Here is a 24,876-nt window from a genome sequence, read left to right as displayed (position 1 = left end):
CTTAGCTCTCGGACCAGGGATCAAAACGACACCCCCTGCATTGGAAGGCAAAGTCTTAACCACTGGACCGCCAGGGAAGTCTCGAGCCAGTATTTTTAAACAAATGCTTTTATTTTTGCTCTTAGTTAACAATAAATTTAGCACAAATGAAACATAAGAGATCTTCTAACCTATCTGTACTTCTGGCTCTGAGCCTTAAATTTATCTCACTGTGTTATTTTTGTGAGATTTAAAATGAAGACCAGAACTATCAAACATGAATGAAAATAGAAACTCCAAAAGCTACAGATAGTAGCAGACTGTCATTAAATAAAGCTTATTTTTACTTCAATATGTGCTGATTACTTACACCAAGGAGTCTTAAAATTTTTAAATATAGTGCTCACTGTAATGAACTTGTGCTGGGGTAGAACTTCTATACTTGGGCTTGAGGCAGAACTTCTATTAAATTTCCCCTGTTTTCAGTGTCTTACCTCCCAGTCCACCCATTTTTGCTAGGACATTCAAAATGTAATTATTTCAAAGGTATGAAACACTTATTCTATGCTGAGATCTGCAGTAAGGCCCACTGCTCTCTGAGTTAAATTTACTCATCATGTTTTCGTAAAGGAATAACAAAAGTCCCTTGGCTTTTAAACATCAGCAGTTTAAAGACTTGCTCTTTCTGGTGAGAAACATTAGCTAACATTTTAAACTTAAATAAATCATCTTGAAGTTAGCTAGTGGCTCAGGCACATTGACCTACTTTAAGCCATTTTTTTCCAATGTCTGCAAAAACCTTATGATAGACAGTACAATCCTGGACAGAGAGCTGTACCGCAAGGAAAGAGATCCAGCTCAGCCCCTTTGTGACTCTGAAGAGGCTGCTTAACCTAAGAGAGTAGGGGTTATAAATACTGCCTATTTCTGTTGACCCAAAACAACTCATAGGCAGGATGAAATGCCACAATAAAATGTGAAGGGGAAAAACAAAAATACCAAAGAGAAATCAGAAGATAGTCCTCTGATAGGACTAAAAAAAAAAGTCCTCTGGCTGGACTAAAACTCTACGATTTTAGAGCTAAATTAGAAGAGTAATTAAAGAACACTGTTGAGGCCCAAATTAGTGGCCCAAAGACCAAATGGAAGAAATATCTCAAAGCACAAACATGCATGCACACACACATACACAAAAGTATAAGGGTGACGAGGGGAGAAAAGGGTGATCGATAAATTGTAGATATATAACATGTGGCTAATAGGTGTATTAGAAGAGAAAAAGAGACAAAAAGAATACGTTTGTAAATAACAGAAGAAAAAAGTGTCCAACTTGAGGAAAGACATAGATTTACATGTTGGAAAGATAACTGAAGATGGAGGCAAATGTAATGTGGAAAGTCACATCTAGGCACATTCTGTAGAATTAATCAACACCAAGGAGAGAGAGGAATTCTTACAAACTCCCGGCCCAAAACAGAACAAAACAAAAAGGTACCTATCAAGGAAAATGGATCAGACTGGCGTGGAGCTAACCATCGGCAACACTAAACCAGCACTTGGTGGTGACAGACTGTGGAAGAAAAAGAGTGAAGCCCAGGAGTGCTTTACCCAGTCAAGGATTTTACCTGCCAGCGGGAAAGAAAAAAATATTTGCAGATATATACAGGTTTAGAGACTGTATTACCTACATAACCCATATGAGGAACATATTCAATGAAGAGCTCTAACCAAACAGTAAATAACACTAAAAGCCATCAAGGAGGATGAAGGAAAGAAGAAATAATTGGTTATCAATGTGATATGAATATGTGTTTGATGTACTTGCTAGGACACTTTATAGGGGAAGGCCTACTAAGAATCTATTACATGGCATTCCCAGTGCTATTACCCTAAAGGGACTGAAAATTGATTCTTTCCGGTGTGAGTGTAGAGATGTGTGTGTAGATGAAAGTTACTCTTTTTTATTAATAAAACATAGATATACATACAGTAAATATGCAATATATCTCTGGTATTAAAATTTCATGGTGGGGGCAGGATTAGGAAAAAATATCTAAACATTTCCCAAGTAAGGTGATAATGAAAAAAAGGTTGAGAAACACTGATCTACAACAAATTGGATAAAGGATCTCAGTAAAAATTAGAATAAGAGCTGAGGAGGGCTTAAAAGGACTAGATGGGAAAAAGGTCATAGTAATGGAACTGACAGTTATAAACTGGTATGTACCAAACAGCATAGTGGCTAAATACATAAAGCAAAAGGTAATAAAAAGGCAGTTAAACTACCAACTACCACTGGGCTTCCTTGGTGGCGCAGTGGTTGAGAGTCTGCCTGCTGATGCAGGGGACACAGGTTCGTGCCCCGGTCCGGGAAGATCCCACATGCCGCGGAGCGGCTGGGCCCTTGAGCCATGGCTGCTGAGCCTGCGTGTCCAGAGCCTGTGCTCCTCAATGGGAGAGGCCACAACAGTGAGAGGCCCGCGTACCGCAAAAAAAAACAAAACAGAAACAAAAACAAAAAAACAAACACTACCACTTTAAAATATGTCTTTCAAGCCTGGGTAGATCTAATAGAAAATAAATGAGGATATATGAAAATTAAATAATACAATCAATAAACTTGATTATGTGTACATTTATATATTTTTCATTTTATATATCAAGCCCCTCAAAACAATATTTGTCTGTGGAACATTTATAAAAAAAACCTTCCTGTAACTGCCATTAAGAAAACTTGAACAATGGTTAAAATGAAATATTCTACAGGCTTCATTCTCTGCTCATAATGTAACAAAATGAGAGACACACCATTAACATGTAACTCATAAAACAAATCTTAACTACTTGAACATTTTAAAACTCACTCTTAGATTATCCTTACATCAAAAGAGAAAAGAAATGTGAATTTTTCTATTCTCTAGGAAACTATGAACAGTTGAGTTCTTCATAGCAAAACCATGAAATGAAGAAATATTTGGTGTCAGAGAGAAATTTTTAACTGTAAATGTCTTCAGTATTATTAAAAATGAACCATAGTGTCATAGTAATCATATTAATATGGTAGTGGCATAGGAATGGATAAACAGACAAGGGGACTTACAGAGAATCCAGAAATAGTACTACACATGATTTTTATTTAAAACATGCTATTTTAATTCAGTCTGAAAGAGGTGAAGTGGTTTAATCTGGCACAAGTGGAAGATACCCCTATATTACACTACATAGAAAAATATATTCTCAGGAAGAGTAAGGATACACCAACACTTTCAAGAAAATCTGGGCAACTACATCTACAGTCTTGGAGTGGTAAAAACCTTAATCACGCTGTAGGAGGCTAAATAATGGCCTCCAAAGATGTCAGGTCCTAATCTGGAAACTGTCAACGAAATAGAATCTTTGCAGATGTGATTAAATTAAAGGTTTTGAGATGAGGAGATTATCCTGGATTATTTGAGTGAGCCCTAAAGGCAATCGTAGTAGAGATAGGCAGAAGGGACTCTGACACACCCAGAGGAGGAGGGAGTGTGAACACGGAGCAGGCAGATTTGAAGATCCTGGCCTTGAGGACTGGGGTGACATAGCAGCAGGCCAAGGGATGCCAGCAGCTACCAGAAGCTGGAAGGGGTAAGGAGTGTATTCTCCCCTAGAACATGGTGGCTACCCTCTGGAGGGAGCACCCCTCTGCTGACACCTTGGCTTTGGCCCAGTAAAACTAATTTCAGACTTCTGGCTTCCAGAACTGCAAGAGAATAAATTTCTGTTATTTTAAGCCACAGTGTGTGCTAATCTGTTGCACTGGCCACAGAAAACTAATAAACAAGCCAGCTATATAGAAGTAATAAAAGATATATAGAACTATAAAAGTAAAAAAAATTATAGAGCAAAAGATACCACAAAGTTAATGAAAAACAGTAAAAGTCTGGAATAAATATTTGTTATGCAAATGAGAAACAAAGAGTTAACAGCTGTACCCTACAAAAATAAATTAAAAATTAGTAAGAAAAGGCCAATAGCCCAACCAAACGTGGGCAAAATATAGATTAGACAAGCCTAAGAAGAGCAAGCCTACATGGCTAGCAGACATAAAGAGATGCTTTATGTTGACGAGAGAAGCATGACACAAAGCAATATAGAGATCTCTCTTTGCACTCAAAGAGACAAGAAATAATTTATGAGTGGCAGCATTTACTCTTGTCAATGATTTGGGGAAAGAGTACTCTAACATATTGCTTCCTTCCACACAGGAATCTCACATCTAGAGGCCCATCCCAAAGAAACAAAGGCACCAAAATATGCGTGTGCGCTTATGATTACAGGATAAAAAGTTTAAATCAGAGTAAAAAGGGACATAAGGACTGATTAAACACTTGATGATACAGTCATGAGAAAACAAGATTTAGCATTTATTTGAAGATACAGTGTCCTTTTTTTTTTTTTTCTTGCAGTACGCGGGCCTCTCACTGTTGTGGCCTCTCTCATTGCGGAGCACAGGCTCCGGACGCGCAGGCTCAGCGGCCATGGCTCACGGGCCCAGCCGCTCCGCGGCATGTGGGATCTTCCCGGACCGGGGCACAAACCCGTGTCCCCTGCATCGGCAGGCGGACTCTCAACCACTGCGCCACCAGGGAAGCCTGATACAGTGTACTTTTAAAGCAATACACTTGCCTTGACTTTTTTTAAATTTGTGACTTAACAGACAAAACCACACATGCATCAACCCCTCTTGACTCAATTTGTTAGTTCATTTATTTAACCAGTCAGTATTATCTATAAGATTGACCTCTTATTTATTTACTATATTTACTGAAATTTTTTGTTACTATACTTACTGAAAAAAGTTTTCTTCAGTTTAGAACACATACTAAAATTTTCTTATTTACTTATTATATTTACTGAAATACACAAAGTTTGCCAAGGGTATAGATATATTACTTACTTATATATTTTTCAGTGTCAACTTTTACTCTCAAATACCCCCAGGACAAGGAAAAATGTCTTTTGAGCAAATTTATTCAACACATTTGCTGGATGCCTGCTATGCGCCACAGACTTTAATAAGTATTGGAGATAAATGATAAATAAGCAAATACAGCAAATGTGTCAGATGATAGGTAAAGGAGGTACAGGCCTAGGGGAAATACAGCAAGGGCCCTAATAACCCAGTCCAAGGCACTCAGGGAAAGTTCCCCCAAAAAGGGGAGGAAAGAAAAAATATTCAGGTGGAGATCTGTGGCAGAGACATAAGTAGGAGCACATCATGAAGGGTCTTGTAAGCCTGGACAAACAGTCTACACCTCACCTGGAAAACAGTGTGGACCTCTGAAGGATTTTACATAGGGAAGGGCATAATCAAATTTTTGTTCTGAAAGAAAACTCTTGACTACAAATTGGAGAAGGACTGGTACAGGGCAAGGCTGCAGGCTGAAAGAGAAATCAGAAGGTTGGTATGTGGTTTGGTGAGAGATGATGTGATCTGAGCTAGTGTCAATGGCAGTCAAAAAGAAAAAAAAAAAAGGAAGGATCTCGGGTATTTATGAGACAGTACAGTGATGAACTGGATGCTTAGGCTTGGGCTGAGGAAAAGAGAAGAGTTGGGGATGGTGGCCAGAGTCCCCAGCTGTTTTCAGAACATGCTGATGGAATATGGAATTCCTTATCTGAAGCCAGAAGATGTTGGCCATTACATCAGTTCACAAATGTCCTGTGGTCATGGATCAATCACAGTTTCGGAACTCAGACCGTGCCACAGACCCAGTAACTTAATTGAGAATATCCACTTTTGGGGTAGCAAGCAATAAGGATTATTCGCTTGATATCAGCAGAGAGTATCTGCTATGTAGGCGTGCAGGCTGCCAGTCCATTCATTAGTCCAGGTTCCATCCCATTAAGGGATTTAATTATTTTGAAGAGTTAATCCCCAAGACCTTGCCTAATGATGGTTATTCACAATTATGCACCCCATGGGTATGAAAAAAGCCATCCCTGTCAGGGGCAGATGAAAAGAGATGAATAAGCTCATCATACCCATGAAGGGACAGGAAATAGCAAGGAATTAATATCAGGAGCAGCATGCTTATTACAGGGATCTGGGCAGCTGGATTCCTACAGTACTAGAAAGTAGCTTTAAGGCTGCTCCAGTGTCCAGTCTGGCTGCAAAAGGTGGGTGGACAACGTAATCTTGGCAGTGCATTCAGCAGTACTTGGAAGAGTGTGCATGGCACTGCAGGAGATGGTGGCCTGTGATGTGACTGGGGCAAGGGAGGAGTACCAGGAGGTGCCAAACACTCCAGCTCTTCCACAATCACTTATTCTGAGTGGGCAGAGAGCCCCACACAGAATGGAGGCAGAATTCCTTCACATACTCTCTCCCAGTGGTCCCAGCTTCCCCAGGAAGCAACCATGAGGATTTACTACATTGCTCCCCCAAAACCCCATGGCCTTAAGAAACAGCTCAGACTCTTTAGCCCTCTAATCCTACTTCTGAGAATTGATGCTGAGTGAATGAGCAAAAAGAAGACAATGGTTTGGGGCTTCCCTGGTGGCGCAGGGGTTGAGAGTCCGCCTGCCGATGCAGGGGACACGGGTTCGTGCCCCAGTCCGGGAATATCCCACATGCCGCGGAGCGGCTGGGCCAGTGAGCCATGGCTGCTAAGCCTGCGCGTCCGGAGCTTGTGCTCCACAACGGGACGGGCCACAACAGTGAGAGGCCCGCGTACCGCAAAAAAAAAAAAAAAAAAAAAAGAAATATTTACTGCAGTAGAATTTACTTCTGAAAAAAAGAAATAGCTTAAATGTCCAATAATAGAGAAATATCAAGTTATCTACATTTAATCTGGTGTATATGCTACATTGTATATTATGCAACCAATTTAAAATAATGTTTACCAGGGTTTCTAATAACATGGAAAGATGCTTATGGTGTGACATTAAGTTCAAAATTAAGATACAAATTTCTTTATATGAGCCTATGTATGTAATTATGCATAAAATATCAAACCATTAAAAAATTTTTGTTGATGATCACATGGATGATTTTGTCCTCTTTCATTTCTCTGTAGTTTTCAAATTTTCTATAGTAAGAAGCTATTGGTATTATAATGAGAAAAAAATCCAACCTATTCTTTTTAAAAAAAAGTTCCAAAAACATCAATAGACCATAGGAAATACAGAGCGAATGTCTAGAGAGAAAACAATCAAGCGTATAGGTAAACAAAACTAAGACAACTTTAAAGAAAAGTTATTATTTAATGAAAATAATTGAGAAGAATGTCTTCGGGTTCATGATTTATTCATGTCTATATGATTGGATTCTAAAAGAAGCAAAGAGGTTAAACTCTTGCTAATCATAGTGTTTATGAGTTTATATATGAATGACGATTTTCCTTAGAAATATATTGGAAAGCAAGCAAGAACATAATTAGAATTACTCAACAGATGGGGGAGCAAAAGCATACAGAAGCAGCAGGAATTCACTAAGAACTGCATTGAGGGAGGACCAGAAGCCACAAGAGTCAGGAGGGCTCTGCTGAGAGCGGAGAGAAAGCTGCACAAACCTGTTCGCTGACAGCTCCTTTCATCACTGCTCTACCACTCTGTATTCTTATCACTGGTTTTTCTGTCTCCCCCACTACTCATTGCTCATTTGATTTTGTGTCCCCAGCAAACAGCACAGTACCTTGATAAATGTTTGTTCAGTAAAGGCACATTCAAAATTAGTCTATGGCCACATTTCAAACAGAAGAATGCTAATTTATAAGCATGTGTCAAGTGTTGATTTTGTGGAACAAAAAAGATACTATTTTGAAAGAAGGGGACAGTCTTTTCATAAGATGACACTATTTTCATGTTGATACTGACCAGGAGTTATTCAGTCTGGAGATGAGAAGGCTGAAGAGAACCTACTGTTTATGTGGAACAGTGAAATAGAAGCTGTCACCCTTTTACATCATCAGTGAGAGAACAACTGGAATAAACAGGATTAAACCGAAACAGGTAAAATTAAGTTGACTAAGCAGAAAGGGACCAACTTGGTTCTATCCTGAAATCTATAAAAATCACACACTGTTTATTAGACTGGGATGGTTTAGAGCAGTAATTCTCAACCCTGGCTGCACAATGGAATCCCCAAGTTATCTTTTAAAAGGTATCAGACCCTAAGCCCCTCTCCAAATATTCTAATTTAACTGATCTGAGGTGAGCTTGGACATAGGTATATTTCAAAGGCTCCCCAGGTGATTCTTACTGGTCGTTATGGCTGAAAGTTGCCATACTGGGACAGAAGGGTAAGAATCTACTTGAAAATATGCACATTTTTCTTTCTCTTTTCTTCACCTAAACTTTGAAGAACCACCTGAATTATTATTCTGGGAAGAATTATCTTAACCTCCTTTAATATAAGTTGAGAACTTGATGGAGAGCTGAAAGTTATTCCTGCTGTAAAATGATAAAGTAAATTCCTGTATGGAATTTGAAAGTAAATGTCTTGCACTAGAAAAACAAAAATCAAATGAAAACAGCAACTATCTTTTATGAGCTCCATTATTTGCTGTTTCACAAACTATCTAATCAAATTTACAAAGCAATCAAATGAGACAGGCATTATTAAATCCATTTTATAGATGAGGGAATTGATGATCAGAGGGATTATGACATTTGCCCAGTGTGACCACAACTACTAAACTGCTGGTCATGTCAAATATGGTTGATGCCAAACCTGTGGTCTTTCCACTGTAGCAAATGCCTCCTAGATAGTTTGCCTTTTCCATAAAACCAAACTTTGAGAACTGAAAATAAAAAAAATAATGGATTCTAAACTGAGCCAAATAACAACAGAGCATTAGTATGTATCCTAATTATGTTCTAATTAATTTATACATGTTTTATTTTTCCCTATAATTCCATAAAAGCACAAAATAGACTATAGGAAGTTTGCCATAATATAGTAAAAATGTATTCAAGTCCTCAGATCTACATCAAAACAAAGGATGAAATGTGCATTTTCCATGTTGTATCATAATATCCTACCTTCTCTGGCTGTCTCACTCCAACCTACTAATTACAATATACCAACCTCTTAATTACAACAGGTTGGAAGAATTTCAATTATTTAAAGGACCCCTCTCCACCAACTATGCTCATCTCCTTTCAGGCAAAATGAAAAGCAGGAACTATTGTGATTTTATTTTTCCTAGATTACAAAATAGTAATAAAGAAAAGAAATTCTAATTAAATATTATGATGAGGCTGCAACATTTCTGGATACTTTTATCAGACTTTTACATGGAAACGACATTGTCAAAAATAGGATTCTCCCGGGTTCCAGAAATACCCGTGTTGCAGAGTAGATGCTGATCGTTTGCACGATGAATGAGTGTAAAGACTACTTCAGTAGACTTGGAGAGGGAATGGAACAGCAGGGATGGGAAAGAAAGGAAGAGTGGGCTTAGAAGGGCATTGAAGATGGAGAATCAATAAGATGGTGGAGACTGGGAATGAGAAGTACTGGAGTGTGTGGAGTCCTAGCTGACTCCACCAGACTGCAGGCTCCCTGAGGATGGCTAAGAGATATTACAGGTCAAAGTATGAAGTGATAGTAATAGAAAATGTTAACAATATCATTTATGAACAAATCATGAAGATAGCTATGAAACAAACATCACAAGGAAAGGGTTTATAGTTGGCTGAAACAAAATCTCTCTTCTATTGCTTAATCTACATTGATAGTCAGTTAGGAAGAATATTGCTAGGAAGGAATGAGTGGGCTACAAGACAGGGCCTGGAGACCTGAGTCACACAGGGATGCAGCTGCCTAATCAAGGGATGGCAGGATGCATCCCACCAAAGTGAGATCACTTAATGCTGCCTGGCCTTAGGGGACTTCAACTTAAACAAAAACAAGGAGCAAAACACCAACCAACTGACCAACTAACAAAAATCAGAAGTGGCTGTAGGTTGGATAAGATCACATTACTTCCTGCGTATTCAAGATTCAAGATGTCAGTTGTCCAGAGGGATATATGTGTATGCATGTATATATGTATACATAGATAGACAGACGGGTGAGAGCAAGACACTGTGTGTGTGTTTGTGTGTAAAAATTTGTAATAAATAAAAGTTAGAATTCCATATATAATGATAATTTTCCTAATCCTTCTTATCTACCCAGAGTCTCATATTTGTAGAAATTATATTCCTCTTTTAATTTTACATGGTAACCATCTTGGATTCTAGTGTAAAGTACCCAGTAAGAACTCATTATTTGTTACTACAATTAAACTGACTCGAACTAAAGTTGCAGTGTGCACCTAAGTAAGTAAATGTGAATGATAACATTCATGAATTTAACAATAAACACTTACATAGGCACTAAATGGTCAAAGATTGTTCTATACCCTTTACATGTATTAACTAATTTAATCTACACAACAACCTATGAGGGTAGATTCTGTTATCACCTTGATTTTGCTGATGAGAAAACTGAGGCACAGAGAGTTTAGCGTCTAGCTCAAAGTCACACAGCTAATAAGTAGATAAAAAGAAATATAAACTATACTCCTGACTCATTTCTATAGTCTGTCTACCACTGACAGTCTGCCTACCACTTACTGTGTAGAGACAGGATCCTGGCTTATGCTTTCCAAAATAACCTCTTGGATCACTGAACTTTCAAACATGCTAGTTACTAAACTGAGCAAATACTGTTCAATTTTAAAAATCATAATTTTTCAAAATTAAACAATTGTGATGTATCATCCACTGGTAATCGTGGCTCACTGTAGACCAGTAACTAATTGATTTCATATAAATACATCTCTTTAAGATTCAGTTGTTGTAGCTCATTCATTATTTTATTTGGTTTCTTCCAATGAACTCATAGAGAATAGGACATTTTTGCTCAGTGAATTAGGTAGCTCTACTAAGAAGCCTTTGTCAAATCATATTTCCTGGCTTTTCCTAAAGAGTCTTGATTTCATAAATCTCCGTCATTTTATCCCATAAATTAGCAATCAAGTTGTCCTAGAAATTCAATGTTTCAGGGTCTAAACTCATCATTCGGACAGAAAGAAACAAAACCCTTAGCCCAACCATGCCTTTTGATTAAATATGAAAATATAATTTCCATGGAACTGTAGACCTCACTAGCCCTTAACATGACTGTGATCCAGAACAAGGTCACTGCCCAGTTTCTTTCAGCACAGAAGGAAACAACCACAAAAAGATTAACAACACCCAGGGCGAAGTAGGAAAAACAAGATGAGTTTTTCAGAGCGGGAATTAAAATAGCGACCCTTTGGCAGCACAGATTAAAAGTGCATTTTTAATGAATGTGTCTATTTCCAGGCAAATGAAAAAAAAAATGTAGGCATTCATCATCCTATTAATAATGACCATAGCTCACTCTTACAAAATGGCATCCAGAGAGGACACAGACATCCAGAGAAGACACAGATGTCATGTGCCATGTTTATTTGTGTCCCTTTTCTGCTGAGCTGGGGCCTGCCTGCCACTGGCTATACCATTCCTTGGTGTATTTTGCTTACAGCTGCATTATGATAAGTAGATGGGCTGCTTTTCAGTTATAATTCCTACTTATTTATTTACCATTTATGGTTTCCGTTTAGGACTTTTCAGGCTCTGTTGGTTTAGGAGTCTGTTAGAATAGTCCTGTTTGACTATTGTGCCTCTCAAAATAAAAGTATTTTCTTTTAAAAATATATTAATGGAAAATAAGCTATGAACCTGAGCCAATTTTCTGAATCATCTTTTAAAAATTTTAATTAGCTCACTTGAGTAATTACAGTGTGAATTTCATTTTCTTAACATTCTTTTTTCTGTGTGCAATAAGTCAATCAATGACTATATCCCAATATTTATGAGGGCTTGGTAAAAATAAAAACATGCTCCAAGGTCCAAAGATTAGCCATCCAAAATTTGAAAGGTTGGGTAAAGTCTTTAATTTCCTATTTCCATTTGAAAGATAAAATCAGGTAAAATTTAAATCAAATAGGCTTTCAGCCAGTACCTTCCTTGGTAGAAATGGTAAAACTTGATGGCCTGGAGAGAACAGGATATGAATCTTTAAAGTGTACCTGAAGAGAAAAAGCTGGCAGCAAGGACCTGCTTTCTTTTTTCCATTCCTGATCTCTGTACAATTACCCCTATGGTGTGGTGAGAGGGCGGGAAGGAGTGAGCCAGGCTCTTGAAAAATAATCTCTGAAGGCCCAAGACATGTGGTATTTAGTCAAGTTCTTCTGGGCCATTGAAACCTAAGTCCTTTTGCAAACACTGCTCTAGGGCTTGAGGGTCAGGGAGGGGAGATGGGAAATGGAGCAAACCAGGCACCAAGCACTCTCCTCCACACGCTTGTTCTTTCTTTAAAGACTACACTCCATGCCTGGTATTCAACTAGTGGCAGTCACTTGGCCACCAGTGGACCAGAGGAAGAGGACAGGAGAAAGGTTACTGTCTTGTTGAAGTTGCAACCCTCCGAACTCCGTTGTCAACCTCCCCCCTCCCTCCTGCTCACCACTCCTTCCAGGATATGGTACTCAGGGCCAAGAGCAGACAGGAGTAGGGAGAGCTGTTCATGAGAGATGGGTCTCACATCCTGCTTGAGTCCGTTTAATTTCCTAAGCAGGTAAAGCCCCTCTATCCTTCATGTCTGCAAATGCAGCTCTCTCCTTGTAAAGAGGCAAAGTGAAATTAGCTCAAAACTCTGAAGAAAACCAACTGGTGTTAAACTGTAAAGGAGCCTGGTGCTGTTAGGGGAATGAGAGGCAGCAAAAAGCCATCGCTGGTGGGCGCAGAATGACTCTACTGGAAGATATCAGTTCACACTGGGGTCTCCTCCTAAAGGACTGCTGGGTGAGTTCAGTAATAGCCAGGTTACTGACAGCAAATTGAAAAATTCCATTTCTTGGCAGTAGGCCAGCTGTTAGAGAGTGACTTGAATTAAGCTAAGTGTTACCTTCTTTCTGCCTGTGTAACATCGACCTTAATTCACTCTAAAGCCATGCAACTGACAAATACTTTTTCCCTGACCAAACTCTAGCCAGGATCCTCTGAGTCTACTTCTCTACCAGCCCTCAACCTTGGCCTATAAAGACTGTAGACTCTCAACACAAATCATTTCATCCACCCTGCTCTGCCCTACCTCTGTCTCTCCTCCCCCATTAAAAGGCTTGAACAAACACTAACATGGTTTCTAACAGCTCAAGGCCACATCTCTAGGATGACCTTAGCCCCCATTAAAGTGCCTGCCTAAGAAAGCTCAAGATTGCCAAAGAATAGGCTGTTCTGCTAACACCTGAAGATAGGCCCCTGTCTCCCAGCCTATGTGGGAGGGTAGGAGCCTAACTTGGAAAAGCACCAGCTAGCAATCCCAGATGGGGTTCACACATGGACCATTTTTTATAAATTTCTACTTCCCTGACCCTGTTCAGGCCCCTGTCACGCCCTTCCATCTCCCTCATTCTTCCTATATAAAGTACCCGGGCATCTCTGTACAAATCTAAGTTGAGTTCCCTTCACCTGGACCTCTTCCCTACTGCAACAGTATTACTGATTAAAATCTGTCCTGACCACTTTAACTAGCATCCAGCTTTGTTTATCTTTCCATTCAACAAATATTTACTACTCAACAAATATTTACTGAACACCCAGTATGCGTCAAGCACCATGCTAGACACTGTTAGGCAAAACAGACCTAGAGCCTCACGCATCCATTTCATCACTGCCCTGTGAGCAGTACTGAATACTGACCATGATGTGACTTCAGGAACCGTGACGCAGAAAGGCTGTGCCATTCTCTGATGACCCATCTTCTCCCAGAGTCTGAACACCAGGAGGGTTTGCTGGGCTCAGAGAGCAAGAGGTCAGAATGGTTTGGTTCAGCTCTTTTCAAAGGTTTGTGAGTATACAAACCACCTGGGAATTTGGCTGCCAACAATTCCTCCCATTCCTGTACATGTATGTTCGTCCTGGAGTCTCTTGTCCCTCCAGTGATTGTGGCCTGGCCATGTGACTTTTTCAGACTAACAGAATGTAGCAAAGTAAAGTTCTGGGAGCCCAGGAATTAAGAGGTCTTGTAGTTTTCATTTTCACTCTCCTGGGATCCAGCTGCCTTATAAAAAGCTTGGGTTAGATTACTGAATGATGAGTGTCCACATGCAGAGAATGAGATGTGCCCAGCCCTCAGGCAGTCCAGCTTCAGCTACCCTCCCACCTAAACACAACCTCATAAGTAATCCCAGCCAGCACTACTGAAGCAAAAGAACTGTCAACCAAGTCACAGAATCATAGGAAATAATAATGAATGCGTTTTGGAGTTGTTTGTTATACCACAATAAAAAATTAAATAGAAACGACTGTTGCGAAACTTAAAGCATGTGGCATTGTCTCTGGGACTCGGTGGTGGTAGGGGCTGGAATCTCATTCTGTTACTCAAGGCTGGAAGAACAGTGAAGAAATTGCTTTTGAGGCCTTGAGAAAGTAATGGTAGAAAGTTTGGCAATGCTACTGCCTGCTGTAAAGTAGGAGATAGAAAATATGACTAGTGGATTTGGAGATCTGGCTAAGGAGATTGTTCAGGCAGATTATCAATCAAAGTTTTGGTGGTATATGATAAGAAGAAACTATTTCATTTTCATGCAGAATTTTGAGAGAAATGTAGAAAATCTAGGACAGTCTCTCAATTGAGTAAAAACATTCTCAAAATGAGAAATGACCTCAGGGTAAGGATCAAATCAAAGCTGTGGCTGTGCGATTCCATGTTGAGACCTCTGAAGGATTGAAAGTGATGGTGGTGGTGGGCTGCCTCTCAAAAGGGCTCCTGGAAAATTCAAGGGTGAGGTTCCGAAGCATCTTGAGTCACAGTGCAAAGTAGAAAAAGACCACCTGTGAGTTTTCTGTGGTGTGGCCTTTTGCTAATAGAGTGGATTATAACTGGATACATAGAAAGTCTACAGAAGTTTTTAAGGGGTTGTTCCATTTTGGACTAAAAAAGGACAGAGGTGGTTTAAAATGAAAAGAGGTCTCTGGGGCCTCAGATTTCTACTGGTAGAAAGCCAACCAAGAACATAAGTCTGAAGCAAGCACAGGCTATTTCTTATGAAAAAGAAAGAAAAACACAGAGGGTGGAGCAAAGAGTTTCTGAGAACGGCAGATTAGGAAAGCACCCCCAGGAAGCAGGACTAGATCCCAGTCTAGAGACATTCCCTGTTCTCCAAGTTCGGAAAACTGGTGATGTGTGCCAGGTTGGCTTTTAAAACTGCTGTGGGTTCAATGACTAATTTGTGCTCTCTACTTCCCCCTTTTGAATAGAAGTATCTATCGTGGTTATCTCATCTCTATTTTGCCATTGTATGTTGGGGGTGTGCATTGGGGGGCATGTATCTTGTCTTTTTAGTTCACAGGTTTCCAAATCAAGAGAAGCCCTCATGAGGAGTCCTATTCAGATCCTGTTCTGATGCAGATGAAGAGATCCTAGACTTTGAGCCTTTTCTGTAATGGGATACAAGTTTTGGGGGATGAGAAGTGCATTTTGTATGTGGGAGAGACAGATGGATTGCTGTGGCCAGAGTGCACTGTGGTATATAATTTCCAAAGATGCCTGCCAACAATTCTCCACATTCCCATATGGATGCTACCCCTCTCATCTTGGAGTTGTGACTTGCTTTGACCAATAGAATAGGGTGGAAGCAATTGGGATTCTAGAGCTCAGGTCTTAAGAGGTCTCACAGTTTCTGCTTTTGCCCTTTTAGGATATAACCACAGGTAAATAATTCAAGCCGCTTTACTGAATGATGACAGACACATACAGACAGAGAGAAGTCCAGCCAGCTGCTAGACATTCCAGCCATCTGAGGTAAGATGCTCCTATGTGAGGAGTCATCTTGCACCCTCCAGCCCCAGGTAGGTCACCTCAGCCAACACTATTTAGATCAGAGACAAGTTCTCTGACAAACGCTGCCCAGAATCATGAATACAAAAATAATTGTTATTTTTATAAACCACTAAGTTTTGGGATGATAAATGCTGCAATAAGTACCTGAAGCACCTGCTTCAGCAGAGGTAGAACAGTGCAGAATATAATTAGTAAAATTATCCAGTTCTTCTTAGTATAGCCTTTATGGGATTTTTGTTTATTTGTACCTATTTTCTAATATCTTTTGACTTTAAAATAGTATAATTGAAGCAAATCAAAGCACCAATGAGGTAATGATTATAGGCTTAATGCCAACACATTTTGTATACAAACAGACAAAATTAATTTTATCCTTGACCCCCCCATAGGACATTTAAGTATAGGGCAATGGTCATATACTTGATAGCTCAGTGCTATCATGGTTGTACCAACATAAAGAAAAACATGTTAAAGATTACCAGGATCGGGGTGGTGGGGGTGGTGGTGTGATGAATTGAGCGATTGGGATTGACATGTATACACTGATGTGTATAAAATTGATGACTAATGAGAACCTGCTGTATAAAAAAATAAATAAATAAAATTCAAAAATTAAAAAAAAAAAAAGATTACCAGGATCATTTTCTTATCTCCAGGACATTTCATTCAGAAATCATTCAGATCATTTAGTCAGTTTTCTAAAGGCCGTTCTTATAACTAGTAAATTTCTTTTTCCTCTTCACTCAAATATGACAGAGTCAAGAATATACAGCTATACTGGGAAGTGTGACTCCACTATTAAAAAAGTTGGCTCTGAGCCACAAAGACAAATTAGGACACCAATTAACCAATTAAATGTCTCAGCAAGCAGTTACGGAATTGAAACTGTAAACATGCAGGTTGTGCAAAGCAGAATTCTGGGGTGTGCCATCAATGGACACCACAAGACACCTCTGAAGTTGTCCGATACAGCAGTGCTGCATAGAGAGCCTCTTGTTTGCAAACATGAGATGTGATTTTGCCCTTGAAAGCACTGCATTCTAGTAGAAGCTGAGCAACCTACGATTAACAATGGCACATACATATAAATGTAATACTGGACATGAACTATGGGTATAGATAGACTGAAAAAATGAGCTTGAACTTGAGGAGTGGAAGCAAGAATACTGAGTATAAAATGCACATAAGTAAAATTGTCACACACATTAGAGGATGCAGCTTACCTGACATGCTGATGGATGACTGTGGTTGAGATCCCAATGGGAAGATACTATGTCAACAGACTTTTTGGCCATGCTGAGTAAATTCATCCAGCCTTGGAAAAGTGATAAGTGAAATGGTGCATTTTCTGAATAGGTAAGGCCTTCAGGAATATTTTCCACCAGGGCAATTCTTAGAAAAGATTTTGAAAAACAAACAAACAAAATCTAGTCAAATTTGAAGCCACAGATCTTTACACATGCATACAGAGACATCTGAAAAATACTCTTTACTCTTTCTGAATGTATATGTTCCTTATAATTTACATTTTTCAACAAAGGCATTTAACATTTCCCCTATGCTAATCTACTGTGTTCTGAGAGTTTATGTTCAATTTCTCCTCAGTTAGCACTCATATTTCAGAAAATCATGGTATATGTCCCTAATGTCCAGTGCCAAACTAGCCTTGAGAAAAAGTCCAGAGCTTCCTACACAAGCATCTTCCTCTAGTAATATCTCCAGTTTCTAGTACAATGTTGGACATATATTAGAACTAGTTTAGAAACTAAAATATTATGTTTTATTACTACTAGAAAATAAAAATAGTAAATGCTATTACTATTGCTTAAAACCTCTGTTAGTACTTCCCAGCCTAAGGCATAAAATGATACTAAGAAGGAAATTTAAAAACCGGCCTGTTGGGCTTCCCTGGTGGCACAGTGGTTGAGAGTCCGCCTGCCCAGGGGACACGGGTTCGTGCCCCGGTCCGGGAAGATTCCACATGCCGCGGAGCGGCTGGGCCCGTGAGCCATGGCCCTGAGCCTGTGCGTCCGGAGCCTGTGCTCCGCAACGGGAAGAGGCCACAACAGTGAGAGGCCCGTGTACCACACACACAAAATAATAATAATAATAAATAAATAAATAAAAACTGGCCTGTTGCAGGGCTTTATTAAAGTTCGAGATAGGGAATATATAAAATAATAGTAATAACCAAGCCCTAAATAAACTACAATCAGCAATATCCTAATAAATGTGTCTTTTCTTTTTATACTTCCTTATTTGTTGACAACATATACACTGTGGCTTGCGTTGGTGCTGCAGCTAAGGCTGTGTGGTTTTCACTTCTGAGTTAGCCAGGTGACACATAACATTTTAGTTTTTTAAATTTATTTTTAAAATCTTATTTATTTATTTATTTTTATTTTATTTTATTATTATTTTTAAAAATCTGAATACCATGGGGCATCCTTGAAAGGTCACTGGCATGGAAGTTCAATATCTTAGTTCCCTGACGAGGGAACGAACCTGGGCCCTCAGCAGTGAAAGCTCAGAGTCCTAACCACTAGACTACCAGGGAATTCCCTGACTTTTCTTTTTATAAATTTATTTATTTATTTATTCTTGGATATGTTGGGTGTTTGTTGCTGCACGTGGGCTTTCTCTAGTTGTGACAAGAGGGGGCTACTCTTTGTTGTGGTGCGCAGGCTTCTCACTGTGGTGGCTTCTCTTGTTGCAGAGCACAGACTCTAGGCACGTGGGCTTCAGTAGTTGTGGCACATGGGCTCAGTAATTGTGGCTCACGGGCTCCAGAGCACAGGCCCAGTAGTTGTGGTGCACGGGCTTAGTTGTTCCACGGCATCTTCTGGATCAGGGCTCGAACCCATGTCCCCTGAATTGGCAGGTGGATTTTTAACCACTGTGAATAAACCACTGAATAAACAGGTTTTTTTTCCAGTTTAAGAAATGTAAATTCTCCTGCAACTCTTGACAGGAAACTCCAAACTCTTATGAAGATAGGGTTAGGGTAAGGGTGTAAGCCCTTCTAGAACAGATCTTTTTATTCAAAGCTATGCATCCCTAGTGCTGGATACATAATTAGAGCTCAAGAAATACCTATAGAATGAATCTCAGCTTCTAATACAGAATCCAGAACTTCTCACTAAAACTGTTAACTGTTTATTTTAGTGAGACTTGTTCCATTTAGCCAATTTTAGAAACAAAAACAATACTGTCAGTAATATGTTTGTGTATTTGATGAATATCATAGCCAAAATGGGGTTGGGTATATGTCTTAGAGACATTCACAATTTTAGGGTCCAATCATCCAACCACTACCCACAAATGAATTAAATCTTGTTGAGACCTTATGAGCACAGGACAAGCAAGTCATTTACTGTACCTAACACAGAAATGACTATGACAAAACTCCCTAGTCCTCTGGAATTTATAATCTAGTGAAAGAGCCAGTCTCATACGTAATGATTTAAATAGGAGGTAGGCTCTAATAAATGGCAAAACAAGAGTAAGAATTAATTAGATGGATAAGGCACCATCTAAAGTACCACTGGAACATGAGCAGTGAGGAAAAAATAATTAGGTTGGGAGCATCTGGAACTGGAGAAAGTGGGACTTGAAATGAGTCTTCAAAGATATAATTTTTATGGGTCAGCTGGAAGAGAAAGATATTCTAGGTGTATTTGGATACTTGAGAGTTGGTTGGCCAAGGGAAGTGTGAGGTAAGAGAGTTATGGCAGGGGCTTGCCATGGTGGAGAAGACTGGCAGTGTCGTAGGGACCACACTGTAGAGGTTGTGGACCAGAAAGAGAAGTCTGGACTTAATTTTGATGCTTTTGAGAGCAACCAAGTACATTTTAGGGGTCTAACTCTGACAGCACACATGTATACCACTGGAAGGGAGACGACAATCAGTAGAGGGTAGAGGGTCCATTAAAACTGATGAGGAACACGGGAAAGGGGTGAGCATTGAGAGAGATTATCAAGGGGAAAAAGAAGAGAAAACGAGCCCAAAGCCTAATGTGGGGGGAATGCCTACATTTTTCTGGTTGGTAGAGTGTGAAACGGATGAGGAGATTCAGAAGGGACCAAAAGAGAAGCAGGAAGACAAGAGAGGTCCAGGAGAATGCAGTGTTTGGGAAACCAAGGAGAGAGAGGGTCAAAAAGGTGGAGAGAGGGGATTTTTTTTACCTACTTCAAAACCTTTGAAGGCAACAGACAGAAGTTGAAGTTGGATATTTTAATTCTATCCACACTTAAAGTCCAATTATCTATGTAGATAGAAGGTAGACATAGTATGAAGAAATGATCCCAAATAATCAGCAGTTTTAGCCTCCCCTATGACTAAGGAATATGTTTAAAAATCAAACAAAAAAAGAATCCAAGCAAACAAAACAAAAATAGAACATCATTTAACAAACAGAACTAACTAGTTTCAATTTTACTTCAATATAAAAGCCATGCTGAGAAAGACAAAGAAGAATCAAGAAGCCCAGATAAACCAAACATACAAAATAAAGGATATAGAGTAATTGTACAGTTGTAGGTGGCTCTGCACCACCCCTTTCTTCATACCACCTACATGGTTTCTGATACGCATACAATAAGGATTCCCGATTTCTTTTAGAAATCTTTAGACCAGATATTCCTAACCTTGGATCCATGGATAGAATTTAGGGGGACCTATGAGCTTGATCTTTATTTTCCCTCATTTCTAACTGAAATTTAACATTCCTTTCAGTTATGGACATAGGCAAAAAATGACAGGAATATTAAAAGAACCTGTGATTCTGTCACCATTTAGAAAATTTACTAACATTGATCCATCCATTCCTGAGGGTCAATCCTGGCTGGGACAACATTTTATCTGCCAGTCTGACCCTGATATTAGGTGGAAACTCCGAAAGTTACAATTAGGCCCACAAATCCTGATGCCCCAACTCCTAGAGGTGGCCTTTGGGGTATTTGATAATTGAGATCCAGCTGAGAAGAAGAGAAAACCCGATGTGAAAACACTCAGGCCAGGACTCAAGTTAAACTGATGGCCATAGCTGTCAGCCATGCCTTGCAACCTCAGGACAAACCAAGGGGGGCAAGGAAGTTTAACCAATCACCTGGAGGTAAAACGAGCAAGGGGAAACGCTTCAAATGCAAGTCAACTGGCCAGTGGGCCCCAAAATGCCAAAAAGAACCCCTTGGTCCATGCCCAGTCTGCAAACAAACAGGTCATTGAAAGTGGGACTGTCCCCAGTCCTGAAGGGGAAGGGGGGCTCCTGCTCCTAAGATGGCCACGGATGACTGAGGTGGCCTGGGCATTCTGGGAGCTTCCCCTTCGCGAGATGTCTATCTCCTTCGAGGAGCCCTGGGTGGTCCTTGACGTGGCAGTAAGAAAACCAGTTTTTTAATTGATACGGGGGGCCACTTACTCTGTCCTGATCTCTCACGCTGTGCCTCTTTTCTCCAAAAGCTGTACTGTGACTGGTGTCAAAGGAAAGCCTCACACCTGTTTCTTCATTGGCCTCTCTCTTGTCAATCTGAACAGCATTTGATCTCACACGCCTTTTTAGCTGTGCCTTGAGTGTCCTAACCCACTACTGGGAAGAGACTTTCTGGGCTCCTTCAGAGTCATATTACGATTAGGAGGACCCGAGCAGCCCCTTTTCTTGATTCTGACTAAGGCAAATCAGCTGGAAGAACAAGGGCCTATTCCCAGTCATATTCTACACGCAGTTAACCTTCCTTAATTTCCTTGGGACAAAGGAATCCCTGGGAGGCTATAAATGCCCAACCTGTAAAAACTAGCCTTAAGCCAGAAGTCACTTATCCTAACAAGAGACAGTACCCTATAAAGTTGGAAGCAAGAAAGGTTTGCAACTGCCCATAGATCATTTCTTAAAACATGGCCTGTCAGTATCCATGCAATGCCACTCTTCTGCCAGTTGTTAAGCCAAATGGGGAATACTGTTGCAAGACCTTAGAGCAGTAAATGTACATCCACTTGTGACCAATCCTTATAATATATTAGTCCAGATTCCTGAAGATGCCAAATGGTTTACTGTGCTTGACACAAGGATGCCTTCTTTTGCATCCGAGTTCATCCCTCATCTCAGTATCTGTTTGCCTTCGAGTGGACGAACCCCCACTCGGGCCAAATGCAACAATATACCTGGACAGTATTGCCTCAGGGGTTTCAGGACAGCCCATACTTGTTCTTCCAGGTCCTAGGAAAGGAACTAAGGGAAATATACCTAAAATAAGGGGCCATTCTACAGTATGTAGATGACATACTAATATGTAGCCCCACCATGGAGACCTCAGATCAGAATACCATTAAAGTCCTTAATTTCCTTGGGACCTAGGGCTAGAGGATCTCCCAGAAAAAAGCACAAATCTCAAAGCAGCAAGTTAAATATCTGGGATATATTATAAATCCTGGAAGAAGACAGTTATCTCCAGATAGAAAAGAGGCTACATTAGGCCTAAGCCGTGGGCACCAAAAGGAAAATTCTCAAATTACCCAAGGGAACAACAGGGCAGATCGAGAGGCAAAGAAAAGAGCCCTGATGCCCATACCAGGTAGAAACCAACACTGAGAAAATCTGACGACAAGCCACTTGGCTTCAGCAGACAATCAACCACCAATCCTCACTATCAAATATGGGCAGGGGAACTGAAAACTGGTTCTCTAGTTTGTTCTCTTGAATCCCACAAGGTATAAAAGACTTTCTGGCAGGAGGCTGTCATTTTCTTAAAACCTTTCCTTTTCAGTCATACTGATCTATGCCACATTTCGTCTAGTACTCCATTGTCTTCCCTACTGTTGTAAACCTGTGACTAAGACTTTTTGGTCCAAGGAGACCTGGGACCAACAGGTCCAGACCTTCTATTCTAAGAATAGAGAAAATTATTAAACTTTAACTCTGAGATTAACAAAATATACATCCAAGCAGAATGGCTTCTTGGCAGGGGCAACATTGCCCTCCCTGTCTGGTCAATAGTTAAGGAAACCCTCCCAAAGTTAACCTGGTTCTTTCCCTTTCTTGGCACTTTAATGGCTATTGTTCTTCTCCTTTTTAGCCCTTGTTTGTTTAAGCTTTTGATTAAGTTTGTGTCTTTTATGCTCCAACAGTTTAAAGTAAGGCTCATGATGACTCAAGGAATTCAACCCTTTCCAGCAGAGAGTGGCCCAGGTCCCTACAGGTCCTTGGGACAGTCAGCGAGGGACTTCTACACCTCTGGGGTCAGCTAGGGTCTGCAGCCCCTGTCCAGCAGGAAGAAGTTTCAGAAGAAAAGACTTCTGGCCCTTGACCCCTTAAGAATAAGGGTGCAGAGTCTCTTAAGGGGGAATGAGACAGGCTGGGACTTGGGACCGTTTGCTGCAGTGCTGCAATGCTTGTATCTGGACACACCTCTCCTTGAGCAACAAAATACAAATAAACTATATGGGACTAAAAATAACTGTGTTCATGTGCAGTTGGGGCAAATTCTGGACAAAAGATACAATGAGACCAGAAAACCCAACTGCCACTTCTGAAGAGCCTGGAGCAGAGCAAAAACAGGGTGTTGGGAGCAAAAGCAGGGTACTGAGCATGCCCCCTACACTCAACACCACCAGAGGGGTGGGCAAAATACCTAAGCCACCCCTCTGGCCTGATGCCTGGACACACCTCCAGCCTCACCCCATATAAGGAACAGGCTTGTCCCCCACAGCGAGCAAGTGAGTGAGCAAGGGAAGCTGTTGCCTGTTCTTGCTCCCCGCTGCTGCAGCAGGGACCCAATAAAGCCTTGCCTGAAAAACAAAGAATTTGCATACCATGGTACGATAACTATTGCTGATATCTCCAAGTATTTATCACTACTTTGAAATTATGGTAGTCATCAGATCTTGTTACTTCATGAATAAGTAGAGCAAAATATACATTACTATATCACAAATTTGTTTTTTTATATTTTTGATAACTTTATTTAATTACTGGTTTTCTTTGCAATCCTACGTATTTCAATTTATGCGTTTAAAACATTATTCAAGGAAGGAGTCCACTGGCTTCATCAGGCTGCTAATAGGGCCTGTGGCACAAAAAAGTTAAGAAGTTACTCATCAGATGGATAATATATCTATTCCTTTTTTTTCTACTTCACACGCATTCCTATAAGATTTTTTTTCCATTATTGAAGCCTTAAAGGAGGTAAGATTATCAAGAGAGATTTTCAAGAGAAGAGAACTGGGTTGAAGCCTAATATGGAAACTATCTAATCACTTCTGGTTGGTAGAGAAAGTGGGGCAGGTAAAGAAGACAGAAGAAAGTACTGGAAAGATTGGAAGAGTGAGATTCCCTGGAAGCCAAAGAAGACCAATTTTATCATTATTTGGTTTTTTACTAAACAGAAAAGTAAATTAGGAATTTATACTAAAAATAGAGACACCACCAAAGGTCTGGAGACCACACCTATGTTTGGTAACGAATTCTGGGGAAAACCTGCTCACCTCCTCACTTTCCTCCTTTCTTATTTTACCTGGAGATCTTAATTGCTCCTTTTGTAACACAATGCTTGTTTCCTATGCCCTGCTAAAAAAGGCCTTTAGAAATCAGTCTTGAAATGACTTATATCTACGACCTATCATTTTATTTCCTTTAACAAGCAACAGCTAACTACACTGCAGAGGCCTGATCTAATTAGCATACATGCAGAGCTCATTTCCATGGATAGCAGCCCTTGTTATACTCTTCTTTCTCAAGCAAGGAAAAAAGTAGGCAGAACTCATTAAAATTCACCTTTGGGCAAATTTCTGGAATGCCTGCATGCCTTTTTTCAGTTTTGATTTTTCTTTTGGATCCAAGATCCAATCAATGTTTACTTGTTGCACTTAGTTGTCTTATCTAGGAGAGTTCCCCAGCCTATTCCTGTTTTATTTGCTTACCAAGATGTCAACAATTCAGAAGAGCCCAGGTCAGTTGCTTTGCTAAATACTCCTGGATTTGATTTGCTTGGTTGTTGCC

At 40.0% G+C, this 24,876-nt stretch overlaps 1 protein-coding gene across 1 annotated transcript in view; it reads right to left on the bottom strand.

Annotated features, from left to right (window-relative positions):
* Window positions 1-24,876, bottom strand: part of PLD5 (phospholipase D family member 5) — a 492,703-nt gene that overhangs the window by 187,935 nt on the left and 279,892 nt on the right. Inside the window, exon 3 of the mRNA XM_027122453.1 lies at window positions 17,107-17,275. Within this exon, the coding sequence (XP_026978254.1) occupies window positions 17,107-17,275 (169 nt within the window). The remainder of the gene's footprint in view (window positions 1-17,106; window positions 17,276-24,876) is intronic.

This window comes from Aethalodelphis obliquidens, unplaced genomic scaffold (genome assembly GCF_003676395.1).
Source record: "Aethalodelphis obliquidens isolate GAN/ISIS:26980383/991018 unplaced genomic scaffold, ASM367639v1 scaffold24, whole genome shotgun sequence".
Taxonomy (NCBI): domain Eukaryota; kingdom Metazoa; phylum Chordata; class Mammalia; order Artiodactyla; family Delphinidae; genus Aethalodelphis; species Aethalodelphis obliquidens.
The sequence above is the reverse complement of the archived record's forward strand: the minus strand, read 5'-3'. Positions and strand labels throughout refer to the sequence as shown.